Here is a 21,435-nt window from a genome sequence, read left to right on the forward strand (position 1 = left end):
TCAGCACCTCCACACCAGCTCCTCCCTAAACACCAGCTCCATAAACACCAGCTCCTCCCTAAACACCAGCTCCATAAACACCAGCTCCATAAACACCAGCTCCTGCATAAACACTAGCTCCTCCCTAAACACTAGCTCCATAAACACCAGCTCCTGCATAAACACCAGCTCCTCCCTAAACACCAGCTCTATAAACACTAGCTCCTCCCTAAACACCAGCTCCATAAACACCAGCTCCATAAACACCAGCTCCTGCATAAACACTAGCTCCTCCCTAAACACTAGCTCCATAAACACCAGCTCCTGCATAAACACCAGCTCCTCCCTAAACACCAGCTCTATAAACACCAGCTCCTGCATAAACACCAGCTCCTCCCTAAACACCAGCTCCATAAACACCAGCTCCTGCATAAACACTAGCTCCATAAACACCAGTTCCTCCCTAAACACCAGCTCCATAAACACCAGCTCCTCCCTAAACACCAGCTCCCTAAACACCAGCTCTATAAACACTAGCCCTATAAACACTAGCCCCTCTACACCAGTCCCACCCTCCACACCACCTCTATCAACACCACCTCCACATCAGCACCTCCACATCAGCACCTCCACATCAGCACCTCCACATCAGCACCTCCACATCAGCACCTCCACATCAGCACCTTCCTAAAAACATCAGCTCAATAACTATTAGCTCTATAAACACTAGCTATTTAAACACATGCCTGTGCTGCTCCGCTGGTTTCTGCCTCTCATTTTCTACATCTCCTTACATAACAGGAGCTTCACTAATAGTACGATTCAGTATTTAGTCAAGTGGAGGAAAGGTTGCTGGGTAGCTAATTTAGTGAGACCAATGCCTTCATTCATGAAGCTGGACCATTGAGCTAGGTACTTAGGCGGATGCAAACAAGGGATGGAAATAGAAAAGCCAAGCAGAGGCAGAAGTCAGCTTTCCAAGTTTGATGGTAATAGACGCGCAACGTTCAGGCTAGAGTTTACACTTGTCGCGTGGGCTGTGGCAGCATTAGTGAGAAAGAAGACAGGTCAACCCCGACGCAGTATAGCCTAAGGACGTTTGTGAGTGTGGTTAGGTCGTGATAAGGTGGGAAGGTTCCTGCTGTACTGGTTACACTGCTGGTTGGTGTGTATGTGTGTATAACTAGGGAGATAATAGAATTACTAACCGCAATAACCTATCTTGAAGCCCTGCCGTGTAAACGCTGAACTAGGTACCTTGGGTACAATAGTAGGTTGACACATTCTACGCATCTTGCAGTGATAAGTGCCCTAGGAAGACACGTCGCGACCACGACTGAAGCACAAGCTTAGAGCTAGACAGCAAGTGTGATTGCGGTTTCCGCCCGGTGAGGCCGTTAGCATTATTAGTAAGTGAAAGCGCTTGCCAAGTGTTGATGTGATGAAGATGAGGGCATGATGACAAGTGACTACTGTGCGTAGAAGCAAGCGCAATACGGATAATAGAGACTACTAGACTTTAAGTGCTAGTTTTCTTGGGCAGCGGGCCATTGTGTCACAGCAGCCGTATTTAACGCCATATTATTAACATTAATGGCGTTAGATAGACAAACTCTAGGGCCTTTTGTGTCAGAATGGTTCAATTTATGCACGGCAGTAATTACCCAGAAGTTGCGCCAAGCTACACAGGTAGGTCTCCGTGTGTAGGAACATGATCAAATTACTCTCTTGCTCTCTGCTAGTCGTCGGAGCGGAACCCACAGCTCTGCGCCAAGGTAATTACTTCTTCTCTTTGCTTGATGTTATGGAAACCCGTGTTTCTCCGTGCTTGCTAGAAGATATGTCACTTTAACCTTAGCGCTTTTACCTAAGTATTGTGTTAATTAGGAGGTGATGTTGACTGGGAGGTGATGTTGACTGGGAGGTGATGTTGACTGGGAGGTGATGTTGACTGGGAGGTGATGTTGACTGGGAGGTGATGTTGACTGGGAGGTGATGTTGACTGGGAGGTGATGTTGACTGGGAGGTGATGTTGATTAGGAGGTGATGTTGATTCCTCTCACCACCACCTCCTGGCCATAGAACTCAATTATTCACCAAGTTTGTGACACAGTCGCCGCCAGCTGCAACCTAGAGAAACACATCCTTCATCCATCGCCGCCGGCCAAACATCATCTTCACTAAGCACACTGCCCCAAGATCAGCCTAGCCTGCAGCAATACGTTGTCTGTCGCTTCACCGTCGCCGTCGTGCATTCCTCTTGTTCCTTGCGTCCCCACCCATCCATCAAGAGCAGAAATAATGAGGCACTAGTAGCAGTAATTACTACTTCAGATTTCAACTAGGTACGTAGGTACTTAAGCTGCTTGCCTTTCTTACTCAGGTCGGGGTGGCTTATTCTTTCCTTTTACGACTAATAACACGATCCGTGAACAGGCCGCCACCACGCGACTCTTGTTTCCTCCAGTCAACATTCCCTTCTTGTCACAACAGATACGCATGCCGTCAGCCCCCCCTGTCCCAACCAACGTGGCAGATGGTCTTTCACCTTCTTTATTTCTTTTCTCTTTTCTCTGCTTCCAACCTCCGTCCTGTCCGACCACAATGGAACAGAACGCTGTAGACGCCCTTCAACCGCTTTTCGAGTACTGTGACGCCGAATCCTATCCTTCCGAGTCCAAGGAAAACGCCCCCTCGCGCATGTACTTCGATATTGAGACACGAATAACGAACCAAGTCGACCCAGTCGAGCTGCGTTCTCATCTGACTCCTCACACCCTGCACGCCGTTGTCTCCAGCTGCAACCTAGACCAGCTGGTCCCACGCGACCCTCAGAGCCTTCCGAAGCTCAAAAAGGCTTCCAAGACTTGGGCCATCTCCGACCACGCTTGCGTCTTCCTTCTCGATGCCGCCAACCACGGTCGCCGCTTCTTCACCTCCCTTCACACGTTGTCCAATCGTTGTGACGACTGGGATCAAGCCTACGCAGCCCTCCGCCGCCACGCGCACCACCGTCGAACCGTCGATAAAGATATGCCGGGCGTGAACAAGAAAGCCAAGGGTCTTGTGCTTAAAGACGTTGACTTGGCACTTGAGGAGTTCCCGCTAGTGAAGGAGTCTGCTATTGAATCGGCTGCCAGGCGTCGACCCGTTGAGCCGTCGGCGCTGACAGAATCAATTGCCGTTTCATCCTTCCAAGACTCTGGCCAAGCCGACCATTGCGAGGACGCAGATAAGTGGTCAACCACGAGCAGCAATGATCAGAAAGACAGAGACGGTGCTAGTGGTAAAGGTGACGACGAGGGCGATGCTTTTGAAGAGAGCAACGTCATCCAAGCGGACAATGGTATTCGACAAGACATTGGCGCTCAAAACCTTGACAAGACTCAAAACAGCGACAATACCTACCACGATGACGATAACCCACGCAAAGACGACTCAATTCAAGACGGTGGCCTCGTCTCTCCATCTACCCCAAAGCCCCCGCAATGTACAAAGGTAACTTGTCAGTACATCATGATTCTATCAAGATCTAACCTCTCCAGGTCGCTTCCACGTCGCAGTTCATGACCCCCGCCCTTTTCCTTCACGCCAACGCCGGCTCTCGATTGCCCCCCTCCATGAAGTCTCCTGCGTCTTCCCACCACGACAACTATCGACCTACATCTGCCTCGCCCTCAGGCCATGACTCATTCTACAACACGGTCATGGACGCCGACACATCCGCTTTGACGCCCTATCTGGGACATAATATTCCTACGCCCGAGTCTACGGTGATACTTTCCAGGCACCAGCTTGAAATTCAGCCGCTCCCCATCAAAGCTGCATTTGAGCCAGCCCCGCAGCATCCTTTCCATGCCAAAACAAAAGCTCTCGCAAACGCAAACCTCAACCGCAAGCGCAAGTGGCAGTCCGAGCTCGTGGGGCTGGAAAGCCCGAACAAAAAGCACCAGTCGTTGGCCATCTCCTTGGAAGACGACGAAGCATTGCAAGAGATGACAAGCTCAATGATGGAGAGTATGGCCTGCCTCCATCCAGGAATATGGATAAACGGCTTTGTCGTGTCGGCCGCTCTTGTCGGGCTTTGCAACCTCCTTCCACGCTCGTCCGTTCTGCTCGAGGTGCCTACGGTGGAGATGGGCAACGGCAACGCCCTTCCAGCGAAGAATCTTATACGCATCCTGGACAGCGGCCAGTCTGAGGCTGTTAATTTCCTTGTTCCGTTCAGCAGCGACAAGCATTGGTCCCTGTCGATCGTAACCGCCTCAGCTGTAACGCAGCCAACAGTAAAGTTATACGACTCTCTACCAGACAACGCCGGGGGCCCACAGCACCTAATGTCCGAGACACGCGGCCGCCTTACCACAGTCATGGACGCAGCCGGCTCTACTGCCATGGAAAAGTGGCCTAGATTGGCCTCGCCCCAGCCTTGGAGCGAATCGGCTTGGCTCGGCGTGAAACAAGACAACATGAATGACTGCGGTGTTGCCGTCATCTTGCACGCGTTCCATGCCATCGCTAAAGTTGGCCTCCCGCAAAACACAGACTGGCTTCTGTGGCGGCGCGTCATTGCGGCCTTTCTGGCGGTGCCGAGTGACCCAGCCGTACTGCCCGAGTCAGCCGAGATGAAAGAGTCGGCGGTTTTGAAGGCCATTCGCGTTGCACACGATTCTGAGCTTGGTCTAGGACCTACGGGTCACGTCATGGTGGCTTTTGATCTACCACAGACCCTAAGGAACATGGTTGTGCCGAACGACCACACGAGTGCCGGATCAATCAGAGCCGACGCCGTAGGGGAAGCTTGCGAAAGCCTCGAGCGGCTGGTGAGCACTATGCGATCGAACAAAACTGCGGCAGTTGCAGCAATGCGGGCGAAGCGGGCTCAAAGCAGAAACACAGTGGGTGATGTCAAGGCGATCATTGCCAACCTTCGCGCGCATTCGGTCCTGACGCCACTGGACGAGTGTACGCAGAAACAGCGCAGAGATTTGGACAGGCTTCGAGCAATGATCGCAACGTAGGAACGTGGCGGTTCGGCGAAAGATGCATTCCAGACCGCTCGAGCTGAGTTGGAGCGGGAGTTGCTCGTGTCCGAGGCCCGCGATAGGCGGGAGGCCACGGCGCGGGAGAAAAGCCTGCTTGGCCTGCAGGCGATGGAGCGCGAGCTTGCCATGTTCAGCTCGGCGCTTGATGCGGCTCATGAAATATTGGACTGATGATGGATTGGACAGGGGTAGCCAGCAGCATGAATATCATTGATGTGCTAGGAAATGGTTGCTTTGGGTGGGATTGGTAATGTCAGCCCAGTTTTGAGGACGCAAATGCAATTAAAAGACCAAATGATTTCGCATTTCGGGTGTTTGTGATGATTTTGTGCAGAATGCGGGTTGGATCTGGCGGGGTAGTATTTTCAAGTCCTGGTTGGGCCAAGCCGTGGCGAGCATACGATGCTCACGATGCTCACGATGCTTCCTCCCCGCCCTGCCCCCGACCGCAGACATTCAAGATGACGTGGCCGAGCTGCGGCCCGGCTACAGCTTCCTGCAAAACGAGCTCAACTCCGCCTGGGTCCAGCATCGGGCGGAAAGTTGTGGTGCACTGCAGGGACTATGTTGGACCAAAGAAGTTCTGTTAATAATATTTGAACACATGTGGAGCGGCCAATCCGCTCCAGTGTTTCTGCAGCAGCATGACAGCCCGCCAGCACATGGTTGCCCACGGGGTACTAGCGCTCGTACATACTTGCTAATGCTGAAGCGACGTCAAGCTATGTTTGTGGTACATTTTCGCACGTTCAGCGAGATGACTGACTTCACAGATGGCAGGAACCATGAAAAGGAAAGAACCCCTCGGGTGGTGCCTGGCCTGGCTTTCCCAACAGGCAACACCACAACCCGTCCGCTCCGTCCTGTTGAATCTAATAGACAAGCTAATGCTTGGCCTATTTCGCTCGGCCGCACCAAACAAATGAAAGGCAAAAGAACTTGCAGACCTCGCCGTCCTCTCTCGCCATGTCCTATTCATCGTCAACAAGACCGCACGAACCCGAGACCGGTGCAGCAGCCTCTCCCCCATCACCACCGACAAGAATGGGTCGACGCAACGCACACCTGCTTCCTCCGTCCCTGACTTGACCAACATATATCCGTGGTCCACGTTCCCCGTCGTGATCCTGGGTGTTTTTGGTTCTTGTGGGTTGGTGTCGACGCAAAAGAAGAACTTGGGACTAACTTGTTCTTGCCCGAAACAGGAAGTCTGCTGCGCTTTTCTCTTCTCGTCTGCTCAACGCCGCCATCCTCCCGCAGCGAGGTCCGCCCTAATGCCCGCTAATGCCTCGTTGACAGTTGCGTCGTTCTGCGTCGGGTCGAGAGCTCTTCACCATGCTACCGATGGAGTAAGAAAATCACCACCGGCTGGCTTGGCAGCGCCATGTCCTTTCAGACGTGTAACCGCACTGAGCACTGCCGTGGAACACATGAAAGGTGGATCAAACGCCATACCAGATGGAATTTTCTAATATACGAAATGCTAGTTCTGGCCAGGAAAAGCTGCTGGAGTTGTAATGAAAGTGAAAGACGTATAAAATAGCGGGTGCTAATTCTCACGCTTCATGTTGTATCAAGTCTTCTCATGACCGGCTTCAAGAGTTTCTGGAATATCCATCCGTCTGGAGGAATACACGTAGTCCAGGACAGTCTGATCCGAACCAGACAGCATCTCAAGCATGCCTCAAACCCCCTCCCGTGCCCTTCACGCACGTCAGTATCTGTGCCTGTACTCCTTGCAAAATTAGCACTCAATCTTTGCAACCTAGGCCCAAAACCAGCTTCCCCGAGCGCTGCTTCGACTATCAGGCCTTGGCCACCGTTCAGTGCCGTACTTGCGTCTCATTCGGCCGTCTTCCCCCGCCTCTGCTACCGCATCAAATTTCCTCGTCTTTGTTGAAAATTGCAAGATTGGCAGTTCGCGCCCTGTCAATACTCGATAAGGTCCGCCGAGTGCAGCAGATGGCGTCCGCTTACACAGTCTCCTCCGCTTGGTGCACCAAGATGCGGGTGTGGGAAGAAATTGCACGAGACACCCCGTCGATGGGAGAATCGTTGGAGTGGTGGTCAGACAGGTCGACTGCTCTTGAGCATGCGAGCCAGGTTGTAGTCCTCCAATGTTTCTCACTTCTGACAACTCTTTGTACCTTAGTAATAATGCTAGCATGATGACTATCAGCGATTGATCTTGAAGCACGGGCTAAGGAGCTAACCTCATGCGCGACACTGGCCCCGGTGATAGCACTGTGTTTGCTGTTGTTTAGTTTGCCAAGCGTGACCTCGGCTAGATTGAGAAGCACCTAGGTACTCGTTTTCGTCATCTTTCATCTCCTCCAACGAGACGCTAAGCATGCAGGCGAGTTAGAGAGCTTGGCGAGTGGGTTTGATGCCTGTGGCCATGAGCTCACTTGCGTCGTTCAGGTAACCAATGGTGCATAGAGACTCGGATGGATGAGCAAGAGCGTCATAGGGTTGGACCGAGAAAAAAGGCAAACGGTGTGTCCATACGGGGAATCCAGCGGGCAACGGTTCTGATGTTACGTGGTCGTCCTGGTAAATGGCGTTACGTCCTGCTTGTAGTCAGTTAGATATCGCTTCTGATTTGATTCAGAGTCACACTGACAAAGTATCGAGAACTGACTTGGCCAAACGGGACCGTAGCTTTCGCTGGTGCCTTGGGCCTCGCTGCCCCGGGACAGAATTAGTCACGTTGCCGGGGCCAACTGGCATAGGTGTAGAGCCTCTAAGGATGGCGGAGAGGTGTAGGTCATGTGGAGGAAGAGGTAGGGGAATCAAGAGACTGGGAATTGGGGAGAAGACGAGGTTGTTGATGTGGGAAGATGGGGTGCAAGGACAATGTGTCAAGTGATTTGCTGAGGTAAAGCAGGAACCAGAGAGGACGTGATGCGGTATGGAGGGAGGGAAGAAGGGATTTTTAGCGCAGCGGCACATTATTAATCAACTGCCAAAGATTCGGGTTGAATGCCCCCAATACTTGCCATGTCTTATGAACAAATCCATTTTCTCCCCTATTAAGCTGTGTTGTTTAACTTCGACATGCTATTTTCTCCTTTCGCGACACCATCCGCGCCATCGACTCAGCTTTTCCAGCTTCGATCTGCCTTGGGTGCCGGCAACACATGTTAGATCCGCATGCCTTGAAGACTTTGCTGCAATCAGTTCGCCATCAGGGACATACTGTCTGCCATTACCCCTATCTCTCTCTCTCAAAAACCCTCGACGACATATTCACCACTGCAGCTTTGACGCTCCAAACACAAGCACTGTCCACGAGCACGACACCGATACCAGTCTTGACGAACACCACAGTTCCCCGACACCCGCAGGAGACGAGAAAGACCCTGGCCAATAACCGCATTGAGGCCCACGGGAACGAACGTGTTCGCTCGTCATTGCTGGTTACCTCGGTCGAGCAAAACTGTGATTTCACCGTGATTGAGACTGCCGTGAGGGACAAATACAGGGAGGTCCAAGACATGCTCGAGATGCTTTCCGGTTCGGAGCAAGCTGTCATAGACCATGTGCCTTCCTGCCTTCTTCCAGTCGGATGGGCATCACAGAGTCTCTCGGTGATGAGAAGGGTGCGCGGAGCCTATGACAATGTCCTCCCGCTTGAGTCCAAAAGGAAAAAGAAGGCAGAATCACTACAGGCAAAGGCTGTAACAGACGAAACCAAGCCTTAAATCATCGAGGAAGTAGCACGGCTTGAGAGGACATCCGTGGCGACGGCCATCGTTTAGCACACTTGAAGGAACTCTTTAAGAAGCGTCTCTACAAGCTGTATGACGCTGATTTTGAGGCCGTCACCGAGGTGGAAGAACAAAAGCAACAGATGTCGTAAATACAGAGTTGGGGGGAAGGTATGTGTATGGAAGATAACAGGGGGGGGATCCATGCTTAGATAAGACGGCAGCTAAAATATACCACAAATTCATCCCATGTCTTTCATCGATCGCAAACCAGACCGATGTGTTAGATGCTGCTGAAAAGCCAGCCCGCCAAGTTCCCTTTGCCCCGTGCACGAGCTTACTTACTTGTTCAGCAGTCGTCATCTCGCAACCAGCTGTAATCGGCCTCAATGATACTTGACGGATTGGACGGATTCTTCGAGGACTTTTGAGACGTGGGTCCATCGACGCCTGTTCGGTCATGGATGCCGATTGCATATCGTCTGCCCCGGGACCACGTCCAGAAAGATGGACCTGGATGCTGTTGATCGCGGGGGTGGCACAGGCTTCAGCCATATGGAGGGGGTGGCGCAGCCATAACTACATCGTTTTTTTTTACTAATGCCACCACTGCCACCACCGCCACCACTGCCACCACTGCCACCACCATCGCCGCCAAAGTCTGGCAGTAGTGGCACAGCTGCACACTACCTTGTGATGTCGGACCGACACCACCTCTATGCGCCACCACTGCCACCACTGCCACCATTTCAACGCCTTGGTGGGCGCCCCCACCAAAACCAATTGATTTTCATACCAAGAGCAATCTGGCGATGCACTGCAAGCTGGGAAAGTAAAGACCCTGTCGCCTGCCAGCAAATTTGATGTGCGATGGAATACGTGACAACAATACGCTCTCATGTGACGTCTTCACAGTACGAGCAACGTGCTGTTACGGAACAAACAGCTTGTTACTGTCAGAGAATTCAAGGAACAGCATGATGACAACCACCAGGAATTGGAAAAAAAAAGAAAAAAGAATTCCAAGAGAAAAAGATAAAGAAGAAGAAGAAAGAGCCAAGGGAAACCGTCGGACGATCGAACGCTGCACTGTTTGGCCACGACTTTGTTATTGTTATTATTATTATTATTCCTTGGCGATCCATCCGGTTGCTGGGTTGATTGTGATGCAAAGGCAAACAAACCAAACTCGCAGGAGCGCCGTGCCTCTGGCTGCCACGAGCACGCGGAGAGACGTGTCCTTGAAACCTTCTGCTGCCTAGTGATATGAAGAAAACAAAAATCATGTTTGAAGAACTCGACCCAATTGAATTGTGCCATCTACATACATCATCGCCAGACCAGACGACGACGACGACGACGACGACGACGACGACGACGACGACGACGACGACGACGACGACAACGACGATGGCCGCACGCAACACCGGCCGCGACCCCTCCAATGGCGATTCATCCTATGAGCATCCCTCCTTCTACCGTCTCTCCCTCAGCTTTCTCTTCTCTCGTCCCACCCCGCAACGGCATGACATTTCCCTCTGCTTCCATGACGAATGGCTACGGCGCGACACCACCACCACCTCCTCCTCCTCCTCTCCCTCCTCGTACACGCTGCACTTCCATCGACCCGGCCACGTCTCCCTCTGCTCGATTCTAGATACCGACGGCCTCGACGATGATCATAACCCCGACCACCCCGACCGCTGCACAGGACAGTCTCTCTGCGTTGCCTCTATACATGTCCCCCCGCCCTCGATATACTCTGCCCCTGACATGATATTGATCCCCGGCCACACGCCTTCTCCCCGCCAGAATCTGCCGCCCCTAATCACTCTCCGACTGCTGCTTATCGTCCTGCTTCTCACCCTCATCTTCTTCTCTATCCTTGTTCCCTTGGGCCCATCGTTCCTATACAAGAATCCCCAATACCACCACTTTCACCATCTATTTACCAAATCTCCCACTCGGCTGATCAACACAAATCAGATGCTTTCGTACTACGAGCTCCTTTTACACCGACTTTTTCCCCTCAAACTCCTCCATCATGATGCCCCAGCAGCTGCCGGCTTCCCCTCAAACTCCTCTTCCTCTAGGTGTGCCATTTGGTGGCCTCCCCAGCAAATCCTCTTCTACTCGGATACCGTCGGAGAGCTATCTAGCCTTGCCAGTTACGGACCGACGACCACCACTACCCGACAGGCTTTTGTCAAGCTTGCCACTCAGGCGAAAGAGGCTGCCAGCTTGATCCATTCCTTTGCCGCCAACGACGACCTCGAACTCGAGTCAGACCTGCTTCTACTTCTTATCGACATCGAAGAAATGGCCTCAAATGAATCCACATCGACGTCGTCATCGTCGTCGTCGTCGTCGTCGTCGCCGCCGCTTTCGCCCAAAGCATCAGCCGAGGCACTCGCCTCAGTGTTTCTAGCTGCATTTGAACCGTCACAGCAATGGCTTACGGCATTAGAAGAACAGCTCACAATGCTAGAGCAGCATCTCCATCAAACCCAGTTGCTCGAAAAGATTGCCCTTAATAATCTGCTAGAGGGTGGTGTTGCTATTGCTGAGGGAAAGACGACGTGGTGGAGTGAGGACGTTGCCTTCTACGTTAAGCGTCTTCAAGGAGAGATGATACCCCGCCGCGATATCGTACGAGGCCTTGTGAATGAAGCACTCCTTGGAGTCCAGACGGCACAGGAGACAATGGCTGCCTCGATTCAACGCCTAGAACAAGTAGCAGCAGCAGCAGCAATGGGAAAGAGGTTGGGCTGGGACTTTTCTGAGCCTAGAGTGCTAATGCGCCAAGTGTCACAAGTAATCCGTCGCACAAGGGAGTCAAGGGCGCAGGTGGCCTTGTGGGATTCAAGAATGGGGGCCTCTGGATTGCAGCAGATGGCTGTTGACACACCGTTGGAACGGCGCCTGCGGTCAATGGATAGGAGGGCAAAGACCAAATGGGAGTGGGTAGCTAGGATATGGCCTCTCGGAGCCGGTCGGGAGGAGGATGAGGAGGAGGGAGACGTCGTCGACGAGAAGGCACAAAAGGAAGAAGCGTTTGCTCAGGAGCGCGTGCTTGACGAGGGGACAGGAGCAACAACGCCTTCTTGTACTCATAGCGAGTGGTTGTTCGCCGCGTCGAGCACAAGGTTGGTTTCCACCACGGCGACAAGACGGACAGGCCCGCGATCGTGAGGCAGACTTGCAAGCAATGGGCAACTTTTTGGCCCGATTGAACTGTGCACGCCAGCGGATAACAACGACGACGGGGCGCGTGTGTGTGCATGTCCTTGATCCTCGTTTACCTTGTTAGGTGTAGGAGGAACACACACACACACACACACACACACACACCTTCCCCCTTTCGGCGTGATCCATGCATCATGGAATGGCACGCCAATGGACCACGGACCGACGAGAATTCGTCGTTTAGTGTCCACACGGAGAGCTTTCGTGAGAAGGGTCTCATAAGCCATCCCTGAAGAGGGAATGACAAGAGTATGGTCAAGCCCTCTTTCAAGATGATGAGAAATCATCGGGAAACGTGAACAGAGGCAGGTCTGAATCCCTGGATATGGTAAGACAGACAGACGGGGAGATTTGAGAAGGCATGCCTCATGTGACGAGAGATCATCAGCCAATGCAAAAAATTGAATGGCGAGATTGCCTGCCCAATGGATGGTCAGACGCGATAAGAATTCATCGGTCCAGGCAATGATGCAGTGAGAGGAGTCTCACTGAGTATGTGTGGTTTGTTCCTCTTCCCTGGAGAGGGAGAAAGGAGATGAATCTTCTGGTTCCTGGAAAGGAAAGAAGGAAGATGAGGAAACGCCTGGGCTGACAGTAATGGGAAGGAACTGAAATGAGGGAGTTGGCCGTCAATTTATGGACCTGTATCCCAACACAGAAACCCATATGGCTACATGAACCCTATTGCCATTTCTGATGATGTATCCACGTGATGATGTGGTGGTGGTCTACGGAGGTACATTAGTTACGTCAGTAAGTCTCGGAAATACTGGTTAATCAGGTGCCGAGCTGACTGACTGCGTCATGGTTTCTGCCTATAGGGACTTACCTACATCCCCTGTCAAACATACAAACACTCACTGACAGATAGCATTCAATCCCGCCTGTTCATCCCAAGATTGCATGCATGAACCATGGTCGCCAACGAAGCAATGCAGTCAGCTACCTGCCTTCACCGCTACATGAACCACTCATCCTTCTTTGTTATGTCTACAACATGAACCTTTGGTGCATGGAATATCTGCACTATACCGCCGTCATGACGCCAACCCCGCCTGTTCATCCCAAGATTGCATGAACCATGATCGCCAACCAAGCGATGCGGCACCCAGGCAGTCTGCTACCGTCACCGCCACATGAACCACGCATCCCATAGAACACCAACCCTTTTGACCTCATCTTTTCTCCTTCGTCCACGTTCTTCGTCATGTCTTCAACATCAACCCGCAGTGCATGAAACATCTGCACCATACCGCTATCATGATGCCAACAACTGAACGATGCAGTAGGCAGTCTGCTGCCTTCACTGCCAACCAACATGAACCTGTGGTGGTGCGTAGAACATCTGCATCACACCGTTGTCATGACGCCAACAACTAAATCATGCGGTAAGCAGAACCAACATGAACCACGTATCCCATAGAACGCCCACCCTTTCGACCTCATCTTCTCTTTCTGTTGCCCACCTTCTTCATCAGGTCTATAACACAAACACATGTCCCACGCAATGCTCAATGCTGACCTACCTGTCAGCTACCGATTGACAAGAACATCCTGTTGACCCTACCTTCTATCATCCTGAACCTCGTTACCTTCTCTTCTGCTCTTCCACCGTTGTCGCTCCTCGCTGTCGATCTGATCCAACCGCCGCCGCCGCCACCGCCCTTCTTTCCCCCGTCAATCTCACTCAGTCGACACATCTCAATCCACTCTCCACTGCAATCATGTGCACCACAAACACGGCTCAAGTCATTGCCCACTCTACCCCGCCATTACGTTCAGCCCCAATAAACTAACTCGTGGGGAACAAACAGGAGGTCTGCTGCGTTCCCGTTTCCTTCTACGCCAACAACAGAAACCGAGCCGTCGGCTGGTGTCTCCTTGTGCGCGCCACGATCCTCTTCCATCTCTGGAAGCTCCGAGTCCTGCCAGACGACGTCAACGACCAAATGTTCGACAGCCACGTGCTCCCCTACCTCCGTCCTCTCTGCCACATGGGCCCCTTCTCCGATCCCTCCTCCGATCTGTTTGATACTGTCATTCTCCCCCAGTTCCGCAACAAGGTCCGCCATACTGCCCGGAAATGGGTTGTTGACAACCGCGTCGTTCTGCCTCATCTCCTCCCTGGAAGCCCCTCCTCCTTCCAGCGTTACCAATGGAATCCTGAAATCACTGCCATCTGGTTTGGCAGTGTCGACACGGTCCAAGATTGGCTCCGCATCTTGGGCAAACGGAACACGGCCAATGTCGACGCCCGATTTCCGCCACCTCTCCCTACCCTACTGCCCTCGACCCCTGGCCCCCTCACGCCGACAGGCCGTCGCCTGGCCGAATCCGTTGCCATTGCTCAGGGTCTCATCACTCCTCCCCAGACCGGGCCTCGCAGCTCGGTCGCTCCGACCAGGTATGTTGCGCTTGTGTGGGCACCTCATTCCTTTTCCGCCGCTCTCCCTTCAGTGTGGCTTATGCTCTCTTCTCTACAGCCTATACTCACACCTTGGACAGGCTCGACCCTCCTTCGACACCCAGCACGCCCATACATCCACTCCCTCTTCGACACGACAAGGACGAAAGCGCGTCTCTGCTGTGGACAAGAAGAACCAGAGACGCCAACCCGCACAGCGTGTCGGGCAGCGGACCTGGAAGTCTGACTCGCCACGGCAGCCGCGGGTCGCCGCCCATGGCGTCTCCAAGCGCCCACTTGGCCGGCGCTCCGCCGTTTCTCCAGCAGCACCAGGCAAGGATGCGGCCCAAGACCGACAGGGACCGCAAAAGGACGGCAGAAGCCACCCAGGCAGGGCCAAGGCAATCGACGCAATGCTCGCCGAGCGCCTCGCCAGCTTCAGGATTGGGTATTAGAAGCGCCATGTCCCATCGGACGTGCAGCAACAGCACTGTAGTAGAGCAATTGGGCAGTGGCAGTTCAAGCGTCATGTCAAGCATTACCTACAACAGCACCTTCGTCCCTATGGATCATTATGATGGCGGCGGCGGTGGCTGCGTCACCACGACCTATCAAACGGCAGCGTCGGCGACTACGGCGTCTGCGTCCAACAACAACATCACCACCCAAGCGGCTCAGGCCGAAGATGGCGACACAGGGCTTGCAGGGTACAGCGACATCCAGCTCGCTCTCGAGTGGCAGCTCCAGGCGAGACGTCACGTGCTCGAGGCTGATTTTCTGTTCAAGCGTTTGATGCTCAAGAACCCTTAGATTCTAGTATTTCTCACAAAGATGTTCTTGCGGTTTGGTGTGTGTGTATGTGTACGAGAGAGAGTGAGAGATGAAAATGCAGCGTTGTCTTGACTACAAGGCTTTTTCTTTTTTTTATGTCTATGCATATGTTGCGATGTTGACCATCGCCAGTGACTGTCGGCGTTATTGGCCTTAACACCGATGACTAATCATCGGGTAATTCACGGCCGCCGCCAAAGTCCAGCAGCAGTGGCACAGCTGTACCTTGTAATGTCGGACCGACACCACCTCCTTGCGCCACCACTGCCACCACTGCCGCCACTGCTCGCCAAAGTCCAGCGGCAGTGATGTCGGACCGACACCACCTCCTTGCGCCACCACTGCCACCACTGCCATTGCCACTGCCACTGCCACTGCCGCTGAAGTCTAGCAGCAGTGGCATAGACCTTGTGGTGTTAGACTGCCACTACCTGTCAGGTGAGCGGATCTTGTTCAGATGTCCATCTGCCGGCGGGCCACCGCTGCCATCGCTCACAGACATCTCCATTGGTTTCTTCTTTGAAGAACGTTGGAGGTATATAAGCGAATTTGAGAAGGAAAATGGATATAGCGATTGCATGCAGTTGAGTGAAGATATCTGAATGATGTTGGTGAATGATGCTGGTGGAGTGAGGAAAATAGTGGTAGATGAGGGGGAAAGGGAATAGCATCAGGCATGTCTAACACTACCTCTATGCGCCACCAATGGCTTCCACCTTCCTTCTTTACCTAGGGCCCACCTGCCCCCTCCCTCCTGCCCTCCTTGCACATAACTGCCAGCGGCACATCGCATCGCTCGCGTTTTGCCTTAACAAAACAAATTTCTACCCAGCTTCAAGTAAGCTGCCTGCCTGCATTCTCGTCCACTATCTATGTGTCAGTCTGTCCTCGTCCTCGCACATACGCAACGTAGCAAGAACACGAAAAAGCCATGCTGTGAAGTCGACCGCCAACACACACCAGATCCAAGTCCGTCACGGTTTCTCAAAAACACAAGATTCAGTCCGAAGCAACTCCTGTGCCAGACGGCTTTCGACTACAGCAACCTAAGCGAAGGCTTTTTCGTCGCTCCCCATGCTTTGACCCGCCTTGACTCATCGCAAATGTTTATCAAGAGCGACGTCCGGACCGTTCTCGATACCATCACCCAAGCAGCTGTCCATCGTCAACCTCCCGTATCAACACCGTCGTCCACGCTTGCCAGATCCCTGATTCAATCACTCAAGTCGGCATCCCCTGCGCCTCTAAGCCAGCCTTCCGCAGCTATCGAAACTGAGGATTCTCGCCTCCAGTTCAGCAACGTCATCGAAACCCAACACACAAACTGGGCTACCTCTTCAACATATCACAAAGAGTCAAAGGCCCCCCATTTCATCGCATATTTGGCTTCTTACCAGCTGAAGATGAACTCGTCTACCAAACGCCCGCGGCTGGATGCCTTGTCGTCCGTGTCAGCAGCAGCAGCAACAGGGTGTTCGTCTTTGCAGTTTGCAATGCATTACTAGATTGTTGCTATCCAGTGCGCATGTACCAGTTCAGTGAAGCACGTCTGGTGGCCGTGACGGTACCAATCACCACTCGTTTCCATCATGGCATCTCATCGTAATGCTCCAAACGAACAAACGAAAGTAATGTTAATCAATGCCTACCTACATGTCTCCTACAACTAACTCATCTGACCGGGTCACCCATCCACCACAGTCCGTATTCACTTCCCCTCTCGAAGCGCGTGCTGTCTCAACCACCAGAGCCGCTTAATCTCCATCTCGTGGCGCAGAGCCTCCTGCAACGCCCTCTCCTGAGCACACAATAGCTCCCCCATCTTGTCATCGATCTCCCCTATCGAGGAAAATTCGGAGCCAGCAATCGCTGCTTGTTGATCGTTAAGCCCGGCGACTGTAGTCGGTCGCTGTACCCGTTCTCGAGGACGCCGCCCGTCGAGCTGGGCCCGGAAGTAGTCGGCGTGCTGGTTGCACGTCTCGATGACGCGTCGACGTGTCGCTTGGTCCGCGGTGTTCAGGTCGAGGTTGCTGAGGCCGTCCATGTCAAGGATGGAGCCATCGAAGCGACGGGACGAGAGACCGACGGAGGAGGAGGGGCAATGATCGCGTTCTGTTTCAACCAACCCCAATCAGTTAATTCTTGGCACACAAAGAAGACGACGTTTAGCGCTCATTCTCACGATTGTTTCCACCACCACCACCACCACCACCACCGCCGCCGCCGCCGCCGCCGCCGTTGCCGTTGCCGTTGCCGTTGCCGTTGCCATAGCCATCACCATGGCCGACCACAACGCCCACCCCGATTTCGTTGCGCGCCTTATCGGCTTGCTTCTGCTCGTTGCGTGCGAGGAGATAACGCCAGTGCTGGCGTGTCTGTTGGGTCTCGGCGTTGGCACTGTCTCCGGGTTTCGCAAGCTCGGCTCGGATGTGGTCGGCCATCTGTTCGTCGATGGTGCTCCCCGTGGCTCGCGAGCCGGCAATCGACGGGGGGCTGGACCCGGTGAATCCGCCAGGGACATGGGGTTCGCTCATGTCGATGATGGATGGCTGTCGGTCGTGCGTATAGGCAGAGAGGGAATGGGAATTCGGAAACCGCGTGATGGGTTGAAGAATGGAATGAATCCGGTCGGTCGTATGTACAGTAGGAAAGAGAAGGGGAGAGAAGGTGCAAGAGGGAAGAGAAGCGGGGGCTGCAAGAAGCCGTTTGTAATTTGCCGTTCGCCGTTTGTCGTCTTGCTTTTGTGAAAACTCTTCACCTTTGCTTGCTTGCTTCCGCCCTTTTGCTCGGTGATCGAGTGAGCGCCCATCATACCTCATTCTGTCTCTTCCGTCTTCCACCACCACCACCACCACCACCATGTGTCCTTCGAACAACGCAACGCGCCTCTGCGACCAACCTATCAAGCACCTCTCCATGGCTGATAACCCACGCCTGATCTTTGGCGCCTCGTGCAACAAGGCGATATACCAGCATATCATCCGCCACCGCCTCCGCTCCAGTGAGTGCGTTTGGAAGGGTATTGACCAGCTCAAGGCGAAGATGTACCTTGTCCGTGCTGACGGCTCGTCCTGGGGCGCCGCCTTTGACCAGGTTGCTCTCCCGAGACTTGCCAACGCCCTCAAGAGTCGCCACCGTATACTGGTCAAGGTTGGTGCTGCGTCCGAGGGCGACGCGCCTTGGGCCCCGTGGGTTGATGGCCTCCTCCACCCAGACTGGTCGGGCATCGCGGCGCATATCTCCCAAGACGTCGGCGAGGCCTTGCTCGAGAACCTGCCGCAACGACAAGACGCACCCCAGCAACCCCAACAACAACAACAACAAAAACAACAAAAACAACAACAGCCCGAGCGACGGGCATCTCACCACGACGTCTCGACCGTCATCCCACCTTCCGCAATCGTCGAACCCTCCGTCCTTCTCGGGCCCGATGACTCGGTATCCGTAGCAGGCGCTCGTCTACGCCATGACCGCCACCGCCTCCGCCGTGCCGACACCCGCTCCATCGGCGAGATACAAGACGATCTGGTCTTTGGCGCCCGGCGCCTCTTCGAGTGTACAAAGCAGATCAACCGTTTGCAGTTCGACAGGCCACCGCCGCCACCACCGCAACAATACAGCCAGCCTCGGCCGAGACCAATACAAGATGGTGATGTCGCCACGGCGGCAGGCGTAGACACCGACGGGCACAAGGGCTATGACGATAGTGACGGCTCATGGAGACATGCAGTCATCTTGGCGCGCGTATCCCGCTGGCGCCTTGTCAAACGACTCATCAGCCTTGAGAGGGAGCTCGACCGAGCCTGGCGCAACACTCTGCTCGGTCCCGCGGTGAACGATGTTATGCCGCCCTCCAGTCTCCTGGGCGGCATCTGGCTCCACTTCCTTGGTGCTGGCGAGGAGCGTCTCCTCCTGCGGTCTGCTGCTGACACAAATCGCCATGATGACGGCGGCCTCGGTCTGGACGTCGAGAGCATTGCTGCTCTGGCGGTTGACGACAACGGGTTTGATATCATTGTCGAGGACGAGTATGACTGACGCTTCTCTTGCCTTGTCAGCAAGCTGATATAACAAGACGGTACTACAATAGTAGCCAATTGATTCCATCACCCCAGACGTTTGATGATTTGCACCGCTTAGCCTGGTTTCGATCTGGCAGTCTACCTCTGGTCATTCATTGCATTGCCCCATCCCGTGCTCCCTCTGCTTCTTGCGCCGCTCTCGCTTCATATGCTCCAGACATTCGCCAATCTCCTCGAGGCTGAAAACGCCTGTCTCCTCCTCCACTTTCTGAGAGTCCGGTTCATGCCCCCTTGGATATGCCTGCTGACCATAGTGGCGCCTTTCTCCCTGGCAGGTGTCGCCTTCGCGACTACTCTGGTGGCCGGCCTTCACCGCCTGCGAGAAGGGCAAGTGGAAAGGCCAGACGGAGTGGTTCGAGATGGCGTTCTTGATGCCGCCACACCTATCGCCCCCGTGGTTCGAGCCCGCGGTGCACACAGTTGCTGGGTGCGCCTCTTGGGGGTCGGAGTTGGAGTTGGCTTCCATCTCTGTTTCCCTGGCCTGATCTGCGCCTCGTCTCTCGTGGAGCTTGGTTCTTTCACCATCTTCCTCACCCTCGTCCTCGTCGTTATCGTCACCATCACCATCACCATCATCCTCTTCTTCCTTCCCGTCTTCCTTCTCCCCTTTCTCGTTCTCAGCCTCTCCGTTTCCGTTGATTGGCTGCGCTTGAGCTCGGTCACTCGGTATATCATCCTGGAGATCCTACCCCGTTAGCCTCTCGGGGACAGACGAACCAAACGAACAACGGAAAGCAAGAGGTCGATACTCACAGCAGTACAGTCTCGGCGTTCAGGCAGTTCTTTCCAGACCTGCTTGGACAGAAGCGACCGTAATGACCTTTCTGTCGAAACCCAGTTCTGGGGCCACTGCTCCTCGTCTTCGCTCAGCCTGGACATGTCGGGCGAGAGCACCCGAGCGCGTGCCAGGTCGGCTTCCGTGATCATCTTTGAATACTCGTGAGGGGGTTCTTGCGCGTGGAAGCGCTGGAGCTGGCGCGCCCGCAGCTTCCACACATCCGGGAGGGGCTTTGAGGCAGACATATCTAGACCGAGATATTAACGTCGTTCTTGTTGTTTGAATATCGTGGTCGATCCCAGGCATCCAGAGTGCCAGGTTGCTCGGGACCCCTACTTGGATGACTGCCATCCTTATGACATATACTTGGTTGTTTTCTCACGTGCATCTCCTCCCACAACACAGCGCACATTCTCTGTCTGGTATGAAACACACATTATCTTCTCTTCCCTGTCTTTTGCTCTTCCATCATTTTCTGTTTACGACAAGATTCTTCCAGCCATGTCCGTGCTTTTCCCGTTGAAACAATCTCGCCGTTGATCAACCCGACCCGGCCTGCCCCCCTCCCTAATCTCTCACCGTCTGTGTCCGTTTTTGACGAGAGCCTCCCAGTGCCGGCCGCAGATGGATCTCAAAGAGACTGGCCGATCCGAAGCCTGAAGCAAAGGCTCTAGAACCATCTCATTGTAGTGGGCACGCGCCTGGGGATCCGTCAGGAGCAGTTTGATAATGGCCACAACAAGTATGTCCTTCTCGGTAATAGCTGCGCTTGATCTGGCCTTGTTCTTGTTGACGTATGTAGCCCAGGCTTTCCAGAGCCTCTGTTCAACAATTGCACTAGATGTTGACGGTGATGGGTTGGTGACGCCGATAAACTCGTATAGCGTTTGCACCTCAGATGACATGGTGTATGCTTGGACCCTGTGGTGGATGGAGCAGATGTGCTCGTCTACGCCTGTCAACCAACCCCCCTCCACCCCGACGGGAAGGGAGCCTTTGTCAGATTCTGGCTGCTACTCATGATGGGTTCGTACTCTGCTATCATCACTTTTCACTTACTCAGTTGCTTTGACGTCTCGACCACGGTGGCCTTGGGTAGCTGCTGGGCCATTGGCCAAGTGGCCCTGAGAACGAAACCGAGCACGGCCACGGCCGGTACGGCGACAAAGGGAACCCAGTTGACCATGGCGTCAGGGGAGCCAAGCGAAACACGGCTGTTGACGGATGGACCGTTCGGCAATCCTCTTGCAAGGTCGGTCTGGCAATGGAACGGGCGGGTGTCGCTGAGATGTTGCTCTTCTATCCTGTTCTCTCCGGGTTCCCTCGTTGCTTATTTATCTTGGCTGTGTGCTCTCCCTGT

At 53.8% G+C, this 21,435-nt stretch overlaps 8 protein-coding genes across 8 annotated transcripts; 4 read left to right on the top strand and 4 right to left on the bottom strand.

The window, feature by feature from the left end:
* GLRG_11216 (uncharacterized protein) lies at window positions 1–459 on the bottom strand (the record flags this gene model as incomplete). Its single annotated transcript, XM_008101901.1, has 1 exon — window positions 1–459. One exon carries the CDS (start codon window positions 457–459, stop codon window positions 1–3), a length of 459 nt encoding a protein of 152 aa, XP_008100092.1.
* A 2,124-nt stretch (window positions 460–2,583) lies between these two features.
* On the top strand, window positions 2,584–5,000 carry GLRG_11217 (uncharacterized protein; the record flags this gene model as incomplete). The annotated part of the gene is made up of 2 exons (XM_008101902.1): window positions 2,584–3,477; window positions 3,525–5,000. The coding sequence occupies 2 exons, from the start codon at window positions 2,584–2,586 to the stop codon at window positions 4,998–5,000; spliced, it is 2,370 nt and encodes a 789-aa protein (XP_008100093.1).
* Window positions 5,001–10,144: 5,144 nt separating this feature from the next.
* On the top strand, window positions 10,145–11,926 carry GLRG_11218 (uncharacterized protein; the record flags this gene model as incomplete). The annotated part of the gene is made up of 1 exon (XM_008101903.1): window positions 10,145–11,926. The coding sequence occupies one exon, from the start codon at window positions 10,145–10,147 to the stop codon at window positions 11,924–11,926; it is 1,782 nt and encodes a 593-aa protein (XP_008100094.1).
* Window positions 11,927–13,704: 1,778 nt separating this feature from the next.
* Window positions 13,705–15,194, top strand: GLRG_11219 (uncharacterized protein; the record flags this gene model as incomplete). Its single annotated transcript, XM_008101904.1, has 3 exons — window positions 13,705–13,728; window positions 13,795–14,384; window positions 14,486–15,194. 3 exons carry the CDS (start codon window positions 13,705–13,707, stop codon window positions 15,192–15,194), a joined length of 1,323 nt encoding a protein of 440 aa, XP_008100095.1.
* Window positions 15,195–16,923: 1,729 nt separating this feature from the next.
* GLRG_11220 (uncharacterized protein) lies at window positions 16,924–17,749 on the bottom strand (the record flags this gene model as incomplete). Its single annotated transcript, XM_008101905.1, has 2 exons — window positions 16,924–17,327; window positions 17,398–17,749. 2 exons carry the CDS (start codon window positions 17,747–17,749, stop codon window positions 16,924–16,926), a joined length of 756 nt encoding a protein of 251 aa, XP_008100096.1.
* A 382-nt stretch (window positions 17,750–18,131) lies between these two features.
* GLRG_11221 (uncharacterized protein) lies at window positions 18,132–19,253 on the top strand (the record flags this gene model as incomplete). Its single annotated transcript, XM_008101906.1, has 1 exon — window positions 18,132–19,253. The coding sequence occupies one exon, from the start codon at window positions 18,132–18,134 to the stop codon at window positions 19,251–19,253; it is 1,122 nt and encodes a 373-aa protein (XP_008100097.1).
* Window positions 19,254–19,385: 132 nt separating this feature from the next.
* GLRG_11222 (uncharacterized protein) lies at window positions 19,386–20,176 on the bottom strand (the record flags this gene model as incomplete). Its single annotated transcript, XM_008101907.1, has 2 exons — window positions 19,386–19,940; window positions 20,051–20,176. 2 exons carry the CDS (start codon window positions 20,174–20,176, stop codon window positions 19,386–19,388), a joined length of 681 nt encoding a protein of 226 aa, XP_008100098.1.
* A 474-nt stretch (window positions 20,177–20,650) lies between these two features.
* Window positions 20,651–21,261, bottom strand: GLRG_11223 (uncharacterized protein; the record flags this gene model as incomplete). The annotated part of the gene is made up of 2 exons (XM_008101908.1): window positions 20,651–21,024; window positions 21,135–21,261. The coding sequence occupies 2 exons, from the start codon at window positions 21,259–21,261 to the stop codon at window positions 20,651–20,653; spliced, it is 501 nt and encodes a 166-aa protein (XP_008100099.1).
* Window positions 21,262–21,435: the final 174 nt, after the last annotated feature.

The sequence above is a fragment of the Colletotrichum graminicola genome (genome assembly GCF_000149035.1).
Source record: "Colletotrichum graminicola M1.001 genomic scaffold supercont1.78, whole genome shotgun sequence".
Classification (NCBI taxonomy): domain Eukaryota; kingdom Fungi; phylum Ascomycota; class Sordariomycetes; order Glomerellales; family Glomerellaceae; genus Colletotrichum; species Colletotrichum graminicola.